Source organism: Rhodamnia argentea, chromosome 2 (genome assembly GCF_020921035.1).
Source record: "Rhodamnia argentea isolate NSW1041297 chromosome 2, ASM2092103v1, whole genome shotgun sequence".
NCBI lineage: Eukaryota > Viridiplantae > Streptophyta > Magnoliopsida > Myrtales > Myrtaceae > Rhodamnia > Rhodamnia argentea.
Window position 1 is genome coordinate 30,548,392 of NC_063151.1, and position 16,121 is coordinate 30,564,512.

General features: G+C 40.5%; 3 protein-coding genes across 4 annotated transcripts; all 3 read left to right on the forward strand.

Moving 5' to 3' along the window:
* The first annotated feature begins 714 nt into the window (after nt 1-714).
* On the forward strand, nt 715-1,606 carry LOC115736154 (two-component response regulator ARR22-like). The gene is made up of 2 exons (XM_030667692.2): nt 715-1,055; nt 1,421-1,606. The coding sequence occupies exons 1-2, from the start codon at nt 771-773 to the stop codon at nt 1,604-1,606; spliced, it is 471 nt and encodes a 156-aa protein (XP_030523552.1). The 5' UTR covers nt 715-770.
* Nucleotides 1,607-6,243: 4,637 nt separating this feature from the next.
* LOC125313701 (two-component response regulator 24-like) lies at nt 6,244-6,957 on the forward strand. Its single transcript, XM_048273537.1, has 2 exons — nt 6,244-6,528; nt 6,811-6,957. Exons 1-2 carry the CDS (start codon nt 6,244-6,246, stop codon nt 6,955-6,957), a joined length of 432 nt encoding a protein of 143 aa, XP_048129494.1.
* A 1,488-nt stretch (nt 6,958-8,445) lies between these two features.
* LOC115728141 (probable ribosomal RNA small subunit methyltransferase B) lies at nt 8,446-15,835 on the forward strand. 2 transcript variants are annotated; one of them, XM_030658501.2, is made up of 19 exons: nt 8,446-8,675; nt 8,924-8,986; nt 9,185-9,339; nt 9,601-9,714; nt 10,113-10,178; nt 10,752-10,835; nt 10,913-10,999; nt 11,435-11,526; nt 11,610-11,670; nt 11,930-11,989; nt 12,215-12,275; nt 12,488-12,595; nt 12,927-13,045; nt 13,115-13,186; nt 14,290-14,375; nt 14,646-14,742; nt 14,974-15,110; nt 15,187-15,335; nt 15,419-15,835. In XM_030658501.2, the coding sequence occupies exons 1-17, from the start codon at nt 8,513-8,515 to the stop codon at nt 15,103-15,105; spliced, it is 1,620 nt and encodes a 539-aa protein (XP_030514361.1). In that variant the 5' UTR covers nt 8,446-8,512; the 3' UTR covers nt 15,106-15,110; nt 15,187-15,335; nt 15,419-15,835. The 2 variants fall into 2 exon arrangements, with proteins under 2 accessions (XP_030514361.1, XP_048130601.1); XM_048274644.1 differs by having other exon boundaries at nt 15,219-15,335.
* Nucleotides 15,836-16,121: the final 286 nt, after the last annotated feature.

The window sequence follows — 16,121 nt, forward strand, 5'->3', positions numbered from 1 at the left end:
ATCAAGTGCACATCTGTTATTAGGTGCTGATAAATCCTTTTTCTAAGATAGCGCCTTAACCTATGCACGCCTTGCCTTTTAGCTTCGCTAGCAGCAGTAACTTCAAATCCTGAGATTGCAGAGCCTGCAAGCAAGTTGAAATCTGCCGCACCGCGTCAAGCGTGTGAAAATATCTGGGGTATTCTTAAATTCTAATTCCTAAAGGCACAAGAAAACCCTGGCTATTGTTTGCAAAAGTGGAAAAGAATCTCTCGTATCGGATTCGGCAATTATTTCAAGCCGTTGACCATGTACCTTTTCCGATGCTGCTCCAGATTGCCTTCTCTGAAAATCAGATACTCCTTTCCTACCAAATCTGGCTGTTTCCAGAGGACGTGGAGTCCGTTTCCCTATATAAGGCCATGTCGAGTACCTGTATAGGCATCTAACTCCAAAAAACCTCCAGAAGTTTGAAGGTAAGCGTGCTTTATTGCCTCAATTAACATGGTTTCGTGATGTAGACCGTATGCTTTCTGTGGCATTTTTTTCCTGATCGCAGCTCCCAATCAAGGACTTTATGCATGTTGTTTCGCCATTTTCATTTTTGATGCATGTATTGATTGATTGAAACACTTCATGTATCATCATGTTCACAAGCTTATAACCATGCCCTCCCCCTGTTATCCTTCGTTACAAACGGCTCACAGAACATCATTTTTCCCTCTCAACTTTCTTATGCTATTCGCACTACGTGGCAGCTCAACAGGTGCTTGCAAAGCTGGAAAAACATCATGGGTGCGGCGCCAGATTCGGCTGAAAGAAATGAGAGCTCAGGCAGTAATTCGCCGGAGTGTGAACGTGGCTCCAGGTGGGCTGAGCTGGTTCTCACAAACCTCTTGACCGCGCTCGTGGTGGATGGAGTGACTGTGTGTCGGCTTATAGCATTTCACCTGCTGGAATCAATCGGTGTCGAGACGATGATGGTTGGAAGCGGGCAGGAGGCACTCGAGCTCTCTGGAACGCATTACGACTTGATCCTCGTCGACAGATACATGCATGACATGGACGGCCTTGAGGTAGAAGGACGTGAGGGAGGGGTCCCGCAAGACTAATTCCTGAGACAATGTGATTGTCACGAGAACTAGAGAAAATTATATATCAGCCCCTTGTAGCTGAACAAGAAGCTAAAGTCCTCATTCTTTGATCTGTTTTTCTTTGGTCAGATAGCAGTTCTAGCATAATGGCATATAATCTTGATTGGCAAATCAGGCTAGAATATGTGTGAAGAGCAGTTCTAGGATCAGAATGCACAGAAGCCTTTTAAACTAGGAACTTTAGTTCCACTACCAATTTATCGCTAGACCGTGCGTGCTGTCTTTTTGTTCTTCATTTCGCATGCCAAGACATCTCTCTAACTGGGTTCTATATGTTCTTGTGGCAGACCATACGGCGAATGAGGCAGAGGGGCATGCGAAGCAAGATTATCGGCCTAACCTCTGGAGAGATTGAGACGGATAGGGTGCAAATGATGAATGCTGGAGCTGACGACTGCTTGGAGAGGCCGCTGCGTGCGGATGCTTTGGCCGATATCCTGGCTGAGATCGACTATGAGATCGACCGCCGCTAAAGGCATCGGCAGGCAGAACAGTCCTGGGGCCTCCATTTTATCATTGTCCTGTTGTCTTAGTTTTGAGGAAATAAGTCTGGGTAGGCATAGTCTGAGTTCGCTTGGCAGCTTGTCTTGACGTGGGGTGTCAACAGCAAGCGCGGCTAGGATGTCCCTGTGCGTGAATGTTGGCGTCAGCGTCAGTCCCTTAATTAAAAGGAGTCCCTTTCGATCTCTCTCTCTCTCTCTCCGTTATTGCACTCCCCAAAAATCTGATTTTCATTCATGCAAAATCTGATTTTCATTAATGACCCATGAAGTTAGAGCTTCCCACAAAACAATTCATGAAAGAGTGCAATTCAAAATGAAGTGGAAATACTGCAGGTTTAATGAATGGATGTCTTCGTTCCGTTGACAAAACCTCATAGTTTATCTTGAATCTGATAAATGGATGGAAGTTTTCTTCTCTTCGGATGTTACTCTTGAAGTGAAGTTAGTTGAATTCCACTAAAAAAGGTGAAAAGTCTATATCAGCCTTAATTACATCAAAGACTCTTATCTACTATTGTCTGAATATCAGAGCTCACTCCGGAGATTAGCACTTCACGAATATCATTAGAATAACGGTGTGGATGTCAACATATATCGTCAGAACCTATGCTACAGCTGAATATCATCAACATATAAGACCCACTTTCGTTTATATATTCATATACAAACCCCTTGGAATTATATCATCACAGCTGGGATTTCCAATACAGAAGACATTGATTGATCTTCGATCTTAAAGATTGTTTTGCGACACATTTCTTCACCCAAGACATCTTGATTAATTTCCAATCATTCCAAGGCAAGCTCGTTAAACGAAGAACTGTGCTTATGGGAACCAAGATTTGTCTGTGTGGGTGACGAAATTGACGGAGATTTTGATTTTATCCCTCTATGGCTACTCAGTCTTCCCTAAGCAATCTCGTCCAACGGATTATTTGAAGAGTGATCTTCTGAATAATGTCCAACACATAGATTGGAAGTGGAGGAGTATAGAAACTAAAAGAGACCAAGGTGTTTAAGAGAAAAAGATAGATGAAAAATAAAATATTTCAAAGTTCAAGAGAACTTCGTACTTGTCTTTTGCAAGCTATAAATTTTAATCCTTGAGAAGTTTTGAAAGGGTGATCGTGTGAAGATATGAACCAAGGATTTCGTCTCGTAATTCACATGGAAATATGATAAAATTTAATGAATTATTTCGTTTCTCAATTCAAATGCAATGACAGCATGTGAATAGTTTGACAATATTCTAATCCATAGGAAATCGGTGCCTACTGTCTATTTCGAAATAGTAATATATTGGTGCAAAATTGATAAGCTAGAAAGATTACTCACAAGAGCGACTTTTCACCATGAATATGTCTGATTTGGCTTTTAAATCAAACAAAAAGGTCAGGAAATTTTCCCCTTATTGATATAATAATTTAGGATACATTTGTTTCACGGAAAACTCTACAAAAAAGGAAAAGGGTTTGTTTTTCTTTAATTTGTGATATGTGATTGAAAACATGTTGGGAGTGCGCAATGTAAACCCGATACCTTCATCCGAAGAGATATCCAAGTGAGAGCCCAATTCTAAGCCCGTCAACACAACACCACATCAATTCTTCAATGTAAGACTTCTTTAACACAACTCACACATGCATCTTAACAGTCTCCTCCTCACATGTGAGCTCCAATGTTAGGTTTGCTTCCACTTAATTAAGTATCCTTCAAAAAAATAATAAGTATCCTTCTGCATCAACTTATTTCTACTCCAATGCCCAACTTCATCCTTGGACTCTTTCTCTGGACAGAACTATGAAGTTTACCATTAGGCCCGCATTGCTACACCACAACGTCCACCCAACTTATCTTAACTTGAATCCCCAACGCCTAACTTCATCCTTGTTTTTTTTTCTCCGGATCAAACCATGAAGCTCACCAGCACCCGCATTGCTACACCACAATGCCCACCTGCCCCAAAACCATGTTGGTCACAAGATTCACCAAACAACATCGATACATATTCCAACTTGAATCTCCAATGCCTAACTTCATCATTGGTCTCTCCTTTTTTGCATTGAACCATGAAGCTTATCATTGCTCGCATTGCTACACTAGCACGCCCACCTGCTTGAAGACCGCGTTGGTCACAAGATTCACCAATCACCGATATATATTGCAACTTGAATCTCCAATGCCTTACACCTCTCCTACAACTTGAATCTTCAACGCCTTACATTTCTCCTGCTTTGGTCACAAAATTCACCAAACACGAAAATCGAGTTGGTCACAAAATTTGCCAAACACCGATACATATTAAGAGTGGGCCTCCAATGCCTTATCCAACGCCTTATACCTCTCCCACGATTTGAATCTCCAATGCCTTGCACCTCTCCTGCATACATATCGGAAGTGGGCCTCCAACACCCTACACCTCTCACGCGACTTGAATCTCCAATGCCTTACACCTCTCCCGCATTGATACTTAAAATCTTAGATCGCCAAGGGGGAGCCAAGTCCAAGCCTGTCAACTATGTTAGACCCACCTTTATTGAAACCTTAAGTCCGTGAGTTATGGGTCAATTGGGATATATCAATTGCCCAAAACCACATCAACTCTCTAATGTGGGACTTTTTTAACACAACTCACATATACATCTTAACAAAATGTTTTCTGGTGTTTGGTTCTCATTTGGAAAATGATTTCAATTTTCTTAGGCAAATAAAAGAATAATTATATTTCATATTTTTTTCTTTTTTCTTTCTTTCTTTTGTTCTTCCTTCTTCCTTCATCCTCCATTATGATGGCCACCACTAGCCACAGGTAAGCTTGAGCTCAAGGCTCGCCGGATGCGGCAAGCTTGAGTTCCCCCGTGGTCGCCGCAGTGGAGGGAGAAGGAAAAAAAGAAAGAAAGAAAAAATTAAAATTAAAGTGTAAAATATTAACAAAATCGAAAAAAGTCATATTGAAATATTAAATAATTAAAGGAAAATGACCGGAACAAATTCAGAATGTATTTTCACCTCTTTAGACTTAAAAATTCACTTTCCTAATTTTATTATGCATGAATTTTCTGTTGACCGGAAAATGCTTTCCGTCGACTAAATCATTTTCGGCAAACAAAACAAGTAAAAGTCCGGAAAACACTTTTCCTCGAACAAACGCACTCTTTTAACTTTTAAAAATTCTGAAAATTGAGATGCTATAAGTGCAATGCATATGCTTGTTAGTTGTTGTTTACCATTGTAGCTCAGAAAGCTTTTAAGTCTGATGGTGAAAGCTTCCGCACAAGGTCAAGAATACCTCGCCCTGGGTTGCAATCCAGGAGCAAACTACTGGTGTGACACAACACTTGCAAGAAGCATCGGAAACTCCCTCTTGTTCATACCAAGTGAACACATGAAGTTGCTTTCGATGATCGATTTGATGAATTGATGCAGCAAGTGAATGAAAACTAGAACAGATTTCTAGTATTCCCAGTAGGCAGCCCAGTTAAGTAATGAAAAGAGAGAGGAACAACGATTAACAATCAACCATCATTGAAATAACATTATCATTCATCAAGATTCGGATTCAATCTGAATCTCAATTAGCTCAGTCAAATGATAATTCAGACTCTATGGTCACCCCTGGCAGACTTATGGTTATTTCATGACAGTGGCTAACATTAAGCACTAGAAGCGCTATAGCCTATTATCATCACTTATGCTGTCGAAAATACAACAAAACTGCTAAGCCTACAACCGTGGATTGTTCAAACACACAATTGCCAACTGAAAGAGGCAATATGACCGAGGATGAACAAATATGTATTCATTGAAATATCGACTTCACGGATTCATAAAAATCAAGTGCACATCTGTTATCAGGTGTTGATAAATCCTTTTTCTAAGATAGCGCCTTAACCTATGCACGCCTTGCCTTTTAGCTTCCCTAGCAGCAGTAACTTCAAATCCTGAGATTGCATAGCCTCAAAATAAAAAAGTTGAAATCTGCCGCAGCGCGTCAAGCGCGTGAAAAAATCTGGGGCACTCTTAAATTTTGATGCCTGAAGGAGCATGAAAACCGTGGCTATCGATCTTGCAAAAATGAAAGAAATCTCTGGTATCAGATTCGGCAATTATTTCGAACCATTGACCATGTACCTTTTCCGATGCTGCTCCAGATTTCCTTCTCTGAAAATCAGATGCTCATTTCCTACCAAATCTGGCTGTTTCCAGAGGATGCGGAATCCGTTTCTCTATATAAGGCCGTGCCGAGTATTTGTACAGGCATCTAACTCCAAAAAAACTTGAGAAGTTTGAAGGTAAGCGTGCTTTATTGCCTCAATTAACATGGTTTCGTAATGTAGACTGTATGCTTTCTATGGCATATTTTTTCCTGATTGCAGGTCCTAATCAAGGACTTTATGCATGTTGTTTCGCCTTTTTCATTTTGATGCATGTATTGATTGATTGAAACACTTCACGTATCATCATGTTCACAAGCTTATAACCATGCCTTCCCCCTCTTATCCTTTATTACAAACGGCTTACAGAACATCGTTTTTCCCACTCAATTTTCTTATGCTATTTGTACTACGTGGCAGTTCAACAGGTGCTTGCAAAGTTGGAAAAAAATCATGGGGGCGGCGCCAGATTCGGCTGAAAGAAATGATAGCTCAGGCAGTAATTCGCCGGAGTGTGAACGTGGCTCAAGGTGGGCTGAGCTGGTTCTCACGAACCTCTCGACCGCGCTTGTGGTGGATGGAGTGACTGTGTGTCGGCTTATAGCATTTCACCTGCTGGAATCAATCGGCGTCGAGACGATGACGGTTGGAAGCGGGCGGGAGGCACTGGAGCTCTCCGGAACGCATTACGAATTGATCCTCGTCGACAGATACATGCGTGACATGGACGGCCTTGAGGTAAAAGGACGCGAGGGGATGGTCCTGCAAGACTAATTCCTGGAACAATGTGATTGTCCTGAGAACTTACTCTGACCAGGGAAAATCGTATGTCAGTCCCACGTAGCTAAACAAGAAGCTAAAGTCCTCATTCTTTGATTTGTTTTTTTTTGGTCAGATAGCAGTTCTAGCATAACGACATATAATCTTGATTGGCAAATCGGGCTCGAATATCTAGCCGGGTTCTATATGTACTTGTGGCAGACCATACGGCAAATGAGGCAGAGGGGCGTGTGAAGCAAGATCATTGGCCTGACCTCCGGAGAGATTGAGACTGATAGGATGGATATGATGAATGCTGGAGCTGATGGCTGCTTGGAGAGGCCGATGTCTGTGGATGCTTTGGCCGATATCCTGGCGGAGATCGACTATGAGATCGATAGCCGCTAAAAGGGCGTCGGCGGAACTTGTCCTGGGGGCTCCGTTTTCCATTGTCCTGTCGTCTTATTTTTTGGGAAATAATTCTCAATAGGTAGTCTCAGTTCGCTCGGCTGCTTGTCTTGAGGTGGGGCTTCAGCAGTCAGCGTGGCTTGTATGCCCATCATGTCCGTGAACGTTGGCCTCAGCATCAGTCCTTTAATTAAAGAGCTCTCTCTCTCTCATGTCGCATTTCCAAAAATTTGATTTTCATCAATGCAAAATCTGATTTGCTTTAATGACCCGTGAAGTTAGAGCTTCCCACAAGTAATCCATGAAAGAGTGCTATTCAAAATGAAGCGAAAAGATGTAGTTTTAATGAGCGGATGTCTTCGTTCTGTTGAAAAAATCTCGTAATATATTTTTGAGATGACAAAATTATTCATGGTTTATCTCGTAATATAAATGAATAGAAGTGTTTTTTTTTACTTCATGTGTTACTCTTGAAGTGAAGTTTGTTGAATTCTACTAAAAAAAGGAGGAAAGTTTATATCGACCCTAATTACATCAAAGACACTATCTACCGTTGTATGAATATCGCGGCTAACTTCGGAGACAGCTACTTCATGGATTCCATCAGAATGACAGTGTGGATATCGGCATAACTTATCCTTGATGTCATCAAGGCAGTTGATATCTTCAAAACCAATGCTACAGCTAAATATCATCGACTTATAAGATTCACTTTCGACTATATATTCCGATGCAAAACGCTCTGAATTATATTGTTGCAATTAGTAATCTGGCTCCGATTTTCAATGTAGAAAACATTAATTGACCTTCAATCTTAAAGATTGATTTGGGACGTAATTCTTCGCGCAAGATATCTTGATTAATTTCCAAGCATTCCAAAGGCAAGTTATTTTCCCTAAACGAAGAACTCTACTTGTGGAAGCCAAGATTTGTTTGTATGGGCGATCAAATCAATGGAAATTCTGATTTTATAGCTACTAAATCTTCTTTAAGCAATATCGGTTGTTTGGAGAGTGATGTCATCCACCAGGTAGATTGGAAGTAGAGGAGTATAAAAAGAGATCACGAAGAAAAAAGATAGATCAAGAATAAAAAATATCAAAGTTTAAGGGAATTTCATACTTGTCTTTTGTGAACTGCAAATTTCAACACTTGAGAGGAGTTGAAAGGGTGATCAAAACTTGAGTATTATCACTCAATTTTGTAATCTCTTATTAATTATCTAGTGGAATCCAGCCAGTTAGTTATCAGAGTAAGTAAGTGGACGTAGGTTTGCATTAAATCAAATGACTATGGATTTCGCGTGCATCTCTCTCTCTACGAAAACTTAGCCATTGCTGAGATTCATCACAACTAAGCTACTGAAAATGAAATGGCCATTGCTGAGATTCATCACGGAGATAAGATCTCATTTCACCTTGTTATCCTATGAATATAAAAATGAAAATAAAAAAAAATTAAAAGTTTAAAATAAATTAACCATCACGTCAATCCTATAAATCCAGATATTCGACAGGGGGCCAAACTAGACTCGCGAGGTAGCTGTTTCGTATCAATGGCGCACGCGCTCTCTCTCGGTGTCGCTCTCTCCGCACACACTCCCCAACGGTCTTCTCCTTCTCCTTCTTCTTCTTCTTCTTCTCGTTCATCGAGTAAGCCGTTGAAGCTCGCCAAGAGAAATCTCCGTTCGAATGGTCCAGATACTGCCCGAAGAAGAGGCAACATGCTCTCTCTCTCTCTCTCTCTCTCGCTGAATTCCTCATGGGGAACGGAATCAGAAGGCGTCGGTCATAGTTAATTTCGCCGAATTCGAGAGACGTAGTTTATCTTCTTGGCGTGTTTCTTCATTCATTGGGCAACCAAAGCTTTGTCTGAGTGCGCAATGCAGAGCTACTGTTGTTCTCCTGCGCAAGATGATTCAATCATCGAATGCACTGTTTACTGACCCATGGAATGTGAATTTCAGGTCCTGTTTCTCCTTCGCACAATATCCAGAAGCTGAACTCGGAGGTTTCGCCTCACAGAGCTGGTAAATTCCCTCTCTCTCTCTCTCTCTCTCTCTCTCTCTCTCGTGTATATAAGAGGACGCATACAGTTGAATTTTGTTCACGTCGAGCTTCGGCTGTATGCTTGTGCCTTCTACTATGGAGTGTCTTTAGCTGTGTATTTGATTCCTCTGCGTTATTGGTGACCAGTGGGATGTATTTTTTTCACTTGTCTTCCACAGTATCTGCAGTCAGATTGATGAGAATAGAGCTAGGCGGTGCTTTCGCTGACCTCTTGAATGAGAGAGGGAAAGGTTCCGGCGACAATGAGATGGGCTATGTTGAACGAACTCTTGGCTTTCGGACCCGCGAGTTGGATGATCGCGATTTGAGATTGGTCTCCTCCGCTTCCATTATTCTGTTGATCTCACTGCTGCCATTTCTTTCATGCTAGATTTAGTTAGGCAGCAGAAGGCACTAGCTTGAATTTTCTTGGATGCAGCCGCTCCCATGCTAATTGAACCAATTTCTCATACTTTCAACAGTTTTAAATTATGTTATGTACACCGACCTAGATGATTTTGCGGGGCAAATTTTCCGATATAATCTCACTTGTTGTGTGAAATAGATTTTTATAACAGTTTTTTGCACTCTATAGGTCACAGATGTTGTTGGAGGCACCATCCGTTGGAGAAGGTTCCTTGATCACTTGATCGTGTGTTTATGCCATGACCAGAGAACATTTAGAAGCATGGAAACCCTTCTTCTACAGGTAACTTTTTCCGCAGTGTTCTTGAACTTGAGTGCAATATTTGGATTGAGAAAAAATAAAAAATTGAAAGAAGAGGATAACTGCTGGGTGGCTCAAAGAGACTGAATGTATCGTTAAATTCAGAAAAGAGATCATCAGCTTAGAGCATCAATGAAGGCACTACACTGCCACCTTTTCTATTCCGATATATTGAGTCCATCATATGGCTCCTCATTCATGCTTCGGTTTCAGGTGATAAGTCAAAGCCACATGTGAAGTGAGCAGACATGATACTATTTCTGTCCAGAAAGAAAAAGATACAATAAAACCTTCTTGTGCTTTCTAAACCAATGCTAACAATAGTTGAAAGCTTTTGATAAATTGAGCTCAGGCTTTGATTCTCCAACTTTTTTTCTCAGATTCTTCGGATCGGGATTTATGAAATTGTCAAGCTGGATATGCCACCTTATGCTGTTGTAGACGAGGTATCTCCTCCTCCTGAAGGATTTCCATCAACCGGGGCAAATGGTTCTATTAGCTAGAAGTAGCCGTATTAGTCATTGCCTTGCATGTTGCCATCTTTTATCTCTATTTCAAAATGCTAGTGACCAGTTTGTCCTTATTTTTCTTTTGGAAAAAGGCTGAATAATATTTCTCTTTCATTTGAGCAGTGATACTGCACATGTTTTTAGACTCATGCCATGCACGTTATAAACTACTTGCGCTAGACTAGCTTCAACACAAATGACTGGTAAATGCTGCTAATTCCACTTTTAGCATGATGTCTCTACCTGGCCACAATTATCAATATGAAAACTTTCATGGAGTTTCCAATGACTAGTTTAGGCAAAAAAAAGTCTTAATAATCCAGTCAACCACGTTTTTATCTAGCTCAGCACCTCAGCCCCATTGAAAGGAGGTATATCTGGTTATTTAGGCACCATTAAACTTTATCATTTTAACTTTGCCTAATAATCTCGCACGATATATCTGGTATATGTCTTTCTTCATATTTTTCCTCAAGTTGTTGCATGCTGCAATTTTTGTATATATTGCAGAATGTAAGGCTTGCCAAGGTTGCCCTCAGACCTGGCGCTGGCAACATGGTGAATGGTATTCTCAGGGAGCTAGTCCGGCTAAAGGTCCAATATCAAATTACACTAGATACTGATGAATCACTTGGTGGCTCTGTCTAATGCATTTAACCTTTGGATCTCAGGAAAGTGATGCTCTTCCACTGCCTAAATTGGAAGGTGATGACCGTGCACAAGCACGTGCTCTTGCCACTCTTTATTCTCACCCTGTGGTGAGTTTGCATCTCTTGCCACCTTTCTTAAGAAGAATACCAGTTGAAATAATCTGAAACGCCATTCTTGCGTGAAGAGTATAACCAGACTAACTCTTTTTGAGTTTCCACAATCTTGAAACTGCTCCCACTTGCCAACAAGCATCATTGGATCAACTGTCCATGCACTTCTTGTTATTCTAGGCAGGGCAGGGTCAAGTAGATCTCGTGGTGAATGCGTTAATATTTTGTTTCGTATAACTCGTGCTATGAGTTTTACAAAATGTTTATTTTTATCTGGTCTCTCTATAAAAAGTTTATCTGCCTTCTTATTTGATTGTTTTCATCTCAGTGATCTTACATGAGTACATAGCTCTTATTAAATGCAAGATAGCTAGCGATCTCACAGAGCATGCTACTCACGTGAAGTTCTTTATTCTTGCTTAAATCTTATAGTGGATGGTAAGGCGGTGGACTAAGTACTTTGGGAGAGAAGAAGCAATAAAACTGATGGTTTGGAATAACAGTGAACCCAGCTATAGCTTGAGGTTGCTCTCTACATTTTGGTTTCTTAAACATATAGGTTCCTAAAATATAGGTGGAAAAGCTTATGCAGTTATTGACATCTCAGGGCGAATACCGGAAAGGGCATAACAAGAGCTGACCTTGTGAAGCAGCTTGACATGTTGGAGGTTCTAAATGCTTATCCTTCTCAATTATTCAGCGATTTGCTTGGTTCCAAATGAATCTGACCACACCTCTTTGGTTTGCTTTGCTACATTTTTCTGAAAATTTCGCCTTAATTAGCCTCCGGAGTGGAAAGAAGGAATTTTGCACCTTGATTTTTCAGTATTCAACCCTCTCCGTGTGTATTTTGTATATCTTGTTGGTTCGTACCTGAATTAAGTGCAGAGTGCTGATAGCCTGATACGGTTTCTTTCATTGGTTTAGGTTCCATACGAGCTTTCCTTAAATCTGGAGGACTTTTTCCGAGTTAAGACAGGAATGCAGGTAGTAAGGCTATAAAGCTTTAATTTCATTTACCTATAAGAGACTTCAAAAAGTTCCTTTCTGGAATGGGGATAGCTGAAAATAGCTAAATGTGGTACCTTGGTTTTTCTGGCTTCAAACCCTTTAAGGGTAGTTGGCATGTTCGGACCAAACCATTTTCTTTGGAATATTGTGTGACCTTTGTTCAGGTATTGAGATTTACCTTTCTCCTTTCCCTTAATCAAGATCATCATACAAGCTGGATTGCTCAAAGATGGTACATGTGCAGTCCAGGATGAGAGCGCAGGTAACTTTTTGTCGCACTCTACCTTTGGTAGATGAAAAGTTTGTTGGATATGGTTCTGCACTTAGTTCATTATGTGATGTGTGGTTCTGGATTTGAGCTACTCTTCCACCAAATGTGTGTTGAACTACTGGGCAGCTCAGAGAAGTTAGATCATGCTCCAGCTTCCATCATGTTCATTGTGGCTAATGACAACCCATTATGATTTCAAACAGGTTTGGTAGTCTCCCTTTTGGATCCTCAACCTAGCGACTGCATTATTGATTGTTGTGCTGCTCCCGGAGGGAAGACTCTCTTCATGGCATCTCGTTTAAGTGGACAAGGTATTGCTTTAACCAAGTACGAAAAAGCACTTCCTCACTCTTTCTTTAGTTCTTTCAGCAGAATTCTTTGTATGCTATATAACTGATCTTTATGGTCTTTTATACAAGTTGCTCTTTTAGCTTGCATCAGTAGTCATCCTTTGAGACAAAACACCAGATCTCTCTCTCTCTCTCTCTCTCCATAATTCTACTGTTCTTGTTAGAACATAAATTCTGGAGACTTAAAAGAATTTCCAGAATTTTCAGGCGGAAGATGATGATGCTACATTTCTTCGTGAGTACTGGTTCTAGCATTGAAATGTTAGGGGAACTTCCCTTGTGTATGTCTCAGGGATGATCTCTGCTATTGATGTAAACGAAGGAAGATTGAGAATCCTCCAAGAGACAGCAAAGGTGCACCAGGTTGATGGAGTCATAACTGCCGTCCATGCAGATCTTCGTAGTTTTTCTGTAAGTTATTATTCTTTTAAAGAAAGAAGTTTTCTTCAGCATGTCTAATAGCTATTTTGTGTTCACAAGGGCAATAACTCACTGAGGGCCAATAAAGTCTTGTTGGATGCTCCATGTTCTGGACTGGGAGTTTTGTCCAAGGTAACGTAGACATTTTCTGCAACATTTACCTGCTGAAGATTTTGTTAATCCTTCATGAGATTGGATGCACCTGCTACGTCCTCATGAAACACCGTAAATGGAATCATGAGAATACTTGTGGGAATCCTTGTCCTTGGAAGACCGATTGTCTTCTCTATTATAGGGAAATGTGATGGTATATGATGGCATTTTTTGTCTCAAAGATATCATAATGGCACCTAATCCATGCATCTCTTATCAAACTTGTCTGTTTCGCATTTCTATATGAAATTGTGCTCACACATGCATTTAGATGCATTTTGTACCTTCTTGACAGCTCAATGGCCACCTTTTTCCATCGTTAGACTCTACTAGTCACCTGATCATCGTTCCGTCAAATCAGCTCTAACAGTTATGAGTTGGTTATAGATACCATAATAAACTTGAGTACGTTCTTCTATTGAAATTGCCCAATTTCATAGATCACAGACAGGTAGGAAGGATTTTCTTAATTAGCCTAAAGGATTCAGTTGTAACTTGTAATACGCCCATTATTTAGAGAGAGACAGACAGACAGACATGAATGTAGTTGTTGGTTTAAACCAATATCTCTGTAGTTTGGCTGGGTAATCGTGACATTGTTCATGCTTTAACATGTTTGAGGGAGTATTCCAAAGCTAGTGGGTGGTTATAGCTGGAAAAAGAATTCAAAAATAGCATGGAGAAGAAAGGTCAAACTTTTCTTTTGATCTTTCTAAAGCGGACACTAAATTTTTTTTTACTTTGTGGATCATATTCTAAAGTTTAGGCTTATATCCAAGATGTTCCTAATCTCATTTGCTTGGTCGTGTTATATTAGGGATATTATTTTACGAACTGTCCCACATCCGTTTGTTAGAGTGGCATGGGAAATAAGACTAATTTTGATGCCATACACAAAACAAAAGGCTTGAATTAATTGGATTGACAAAGTCTATAAAGGGAATAGATTGATTTGGGCGGTAGTTCGTTGTTGCTAAAATAGAGTTAGAGTGAGGCAAGTGTGAATTGAATTGGCCTGTTACATTGACATCAAATGGTAAATAAATAATTGGACTGCTGATATCTTCTTCGGGCTTTTGAAGAGAGCTGACTTACGGTGGAATAAGAGTTTAGAAGATCTGGAAGAGCTCAAGGAACTGCAAAATGAACTTCTTGATGCAGCCTCCAGGTGTGACTGGCGACTTCTTTTCTCCGAGAATCATTGTTGAGTTATCCCGTGTCTGTTCTTTTCTGTGCATTTCCTGTGAGATGATCTTTTAACTATTACTAACTGGAGAAGTAACAAACAACGCCGCACCCCCCCGGGGGTGAAAACAACAATTCTCTCTCAAGAAAATTGAACTTGTGACTCTTCAATTTGGTCGCATGGCACGGAGAAGCATATCCCTTATTCCCTTTTTCCTCCGATTAATTCCTCTATTTTCCATTTGATATTAAGATTGGTGAAGCCTGGTGGCATATTAGTGTACAGTACTTGCTCCATTGATCCTGAAGAGAATGAGGAGAGAGTGACAGCATTTCTTCTCAGGCATCCGGTAATGATAATCGTCTAGTTGAAGTGTTATGTCATGTTTAAATTTTAGCTAGTTATTAAGATATGAAGTTGGGATGACTAGCAGCACGTGTCAGTTAGATTTCAAAGAAAGTTAACAAATTGAAGAAGTTGGAAGACTGCTGATTTTCGTTGCATTTTTCTTGTGCTAAAGCTGAGAACTCTACCGTGGCCATTTTCTTTTTTTTTTATGTTTTCGCTGTTTTGCCTGTAGGAGTTCTGCATTGATCCTGCAGATAAGTACGTCCCTCGTGAATTTGTAACGGAAAGGGGTTTCTATCTCTCCAATCCAGTTAAACATTCATTGGATGGGGCCTTTGCTGCTCGTCTTCTCCGAGCTTTATAGTTGTGGTGTGTAATTGCTTAAGTGGTTTCTTTAGTTTTTTTCCTAAGGATATAGTCATGTGATGTTCTGAAAATTTTACAGCTGACCACTTCATATGGTGTTATATTGTTAATGGCTTTGAGGGTGGATGCTCAAATTGGACTTGAAGCTGTAAATCCATCTGTCGTTCAAAATGGTTGGTATTAGCCTCCTTGAGTGATTATGTTTCAGCAAACTGTTTTCCTGCACATGTAAGTTCACGACCATTAAACTAAATATATTTCATTAGGCGTGTGCTTAAATTGATAAACATTTGCTGTTCTTCATGCTGCAGCTGATTCCAGTTTTAGGGGTGCTCTTGTGCATGACTCAAGCCTCATGTTCCGTTGCTGCTTTTTATTGGTCCTTGGCTCAGTTGATGTTATTGAGTTTAAGGCCGACACGAGGTCATGTGCAACCTGATCCCACTCATATCATGCTTGAGAAATGTGCTTATGTTTACCATCATAGGCCAGAATATGTAGCTTCTAATCCAGCTAGCTCGAGCTCCAGCGCAACCCTTCCATAGTAGATCAGTGCAACGCGATAGAGAATGAAGCAAAGGCACGGAGCAGATGCATACCTCCTGTTGCTGTGGATTAGCTTACTCCCAATTGTAGAAGTCTCGTGGTTGAGGATCACAAGCGGCATTATGCTCTCTCTGTGTTTGCACCAAAATTTCCGTATTTTCATAAGAATTCTTTCCCATTGAGGATTTCATAGCCATGAAAATCCTGGATTGTAGGTTTTTGAATAATCCAAGTCGCTGGAATGGCTAGAGTAGGGAGGATTTGACGATGTAGCTGTCTGTAGTTCTGTGTGGACAATGGGAACAGTATTCAGATAATAATTGTGTTACTAAAAAGGATGCCAATGGTTATGCTCAATGAGTCAACGGCATCATTTTATCGATAGATGTGGAATTATCTCTTCACAGTTCGCACTTGTTGCATTTATCAATGTGTGAGCATTCTAGATTCGAGATTGCAGTTGATGTA

Excerpts from the sequence above, each read along its gene's own strand:
- LOC115728141 (XM_030658501.2), top strand. The coding sequence starts at position 8,513 with ATGGCGCACGCGCTCTCTCTCGGTGTCGCTCTCTCCGCACACACTCCC. Across the intron at positions 8,676-8,923 it reads AGATACTGCCCGAAGAAGAG|GTCCTGTTTCTCCTTCGCAC; the intron begins GCAACATGCTCT and ends TGTGAATTTCAG. Across the intron at positions 14,743-14,973 it reads CATTTCTTCTCAGGCATCCG|GAGTTCTGCATTGATCCTGC; the intron begins GTAATGATAATC and ends TTTTGCCTGTAG.
- LOC125313701 (XM_048273537.1), top strand. The coding sequence starts at position 6,244 with ATGGGGGCGGCGCCAGATTCGGCTGAAAGAAATGATAGCTCAGGCAGT. Across the intron at positions 6,529-6,810 it reads GTGACATGGACGGCCTTGAG|ATCATTGGCCTGACCTCCGG; the intron begins GTAAAAGGACGC and ends GTGTGAAGCAAG.
- LOC115736154 (XM_030667692.2), top strand. The coding sequence starts at position 771 with ATGGGTGCGGCGCCAGATTCGGCTGAAAGAAATGAGAGCTCAGGCAGT. Across the intron at positions 1,056-1,420 it reads ATGACATGGACGGCCTTGAG|ACCATACGGCGAATGAGGCA; the intron begins GTAGAAGGACGT and ends TTCTTGTGGCAG.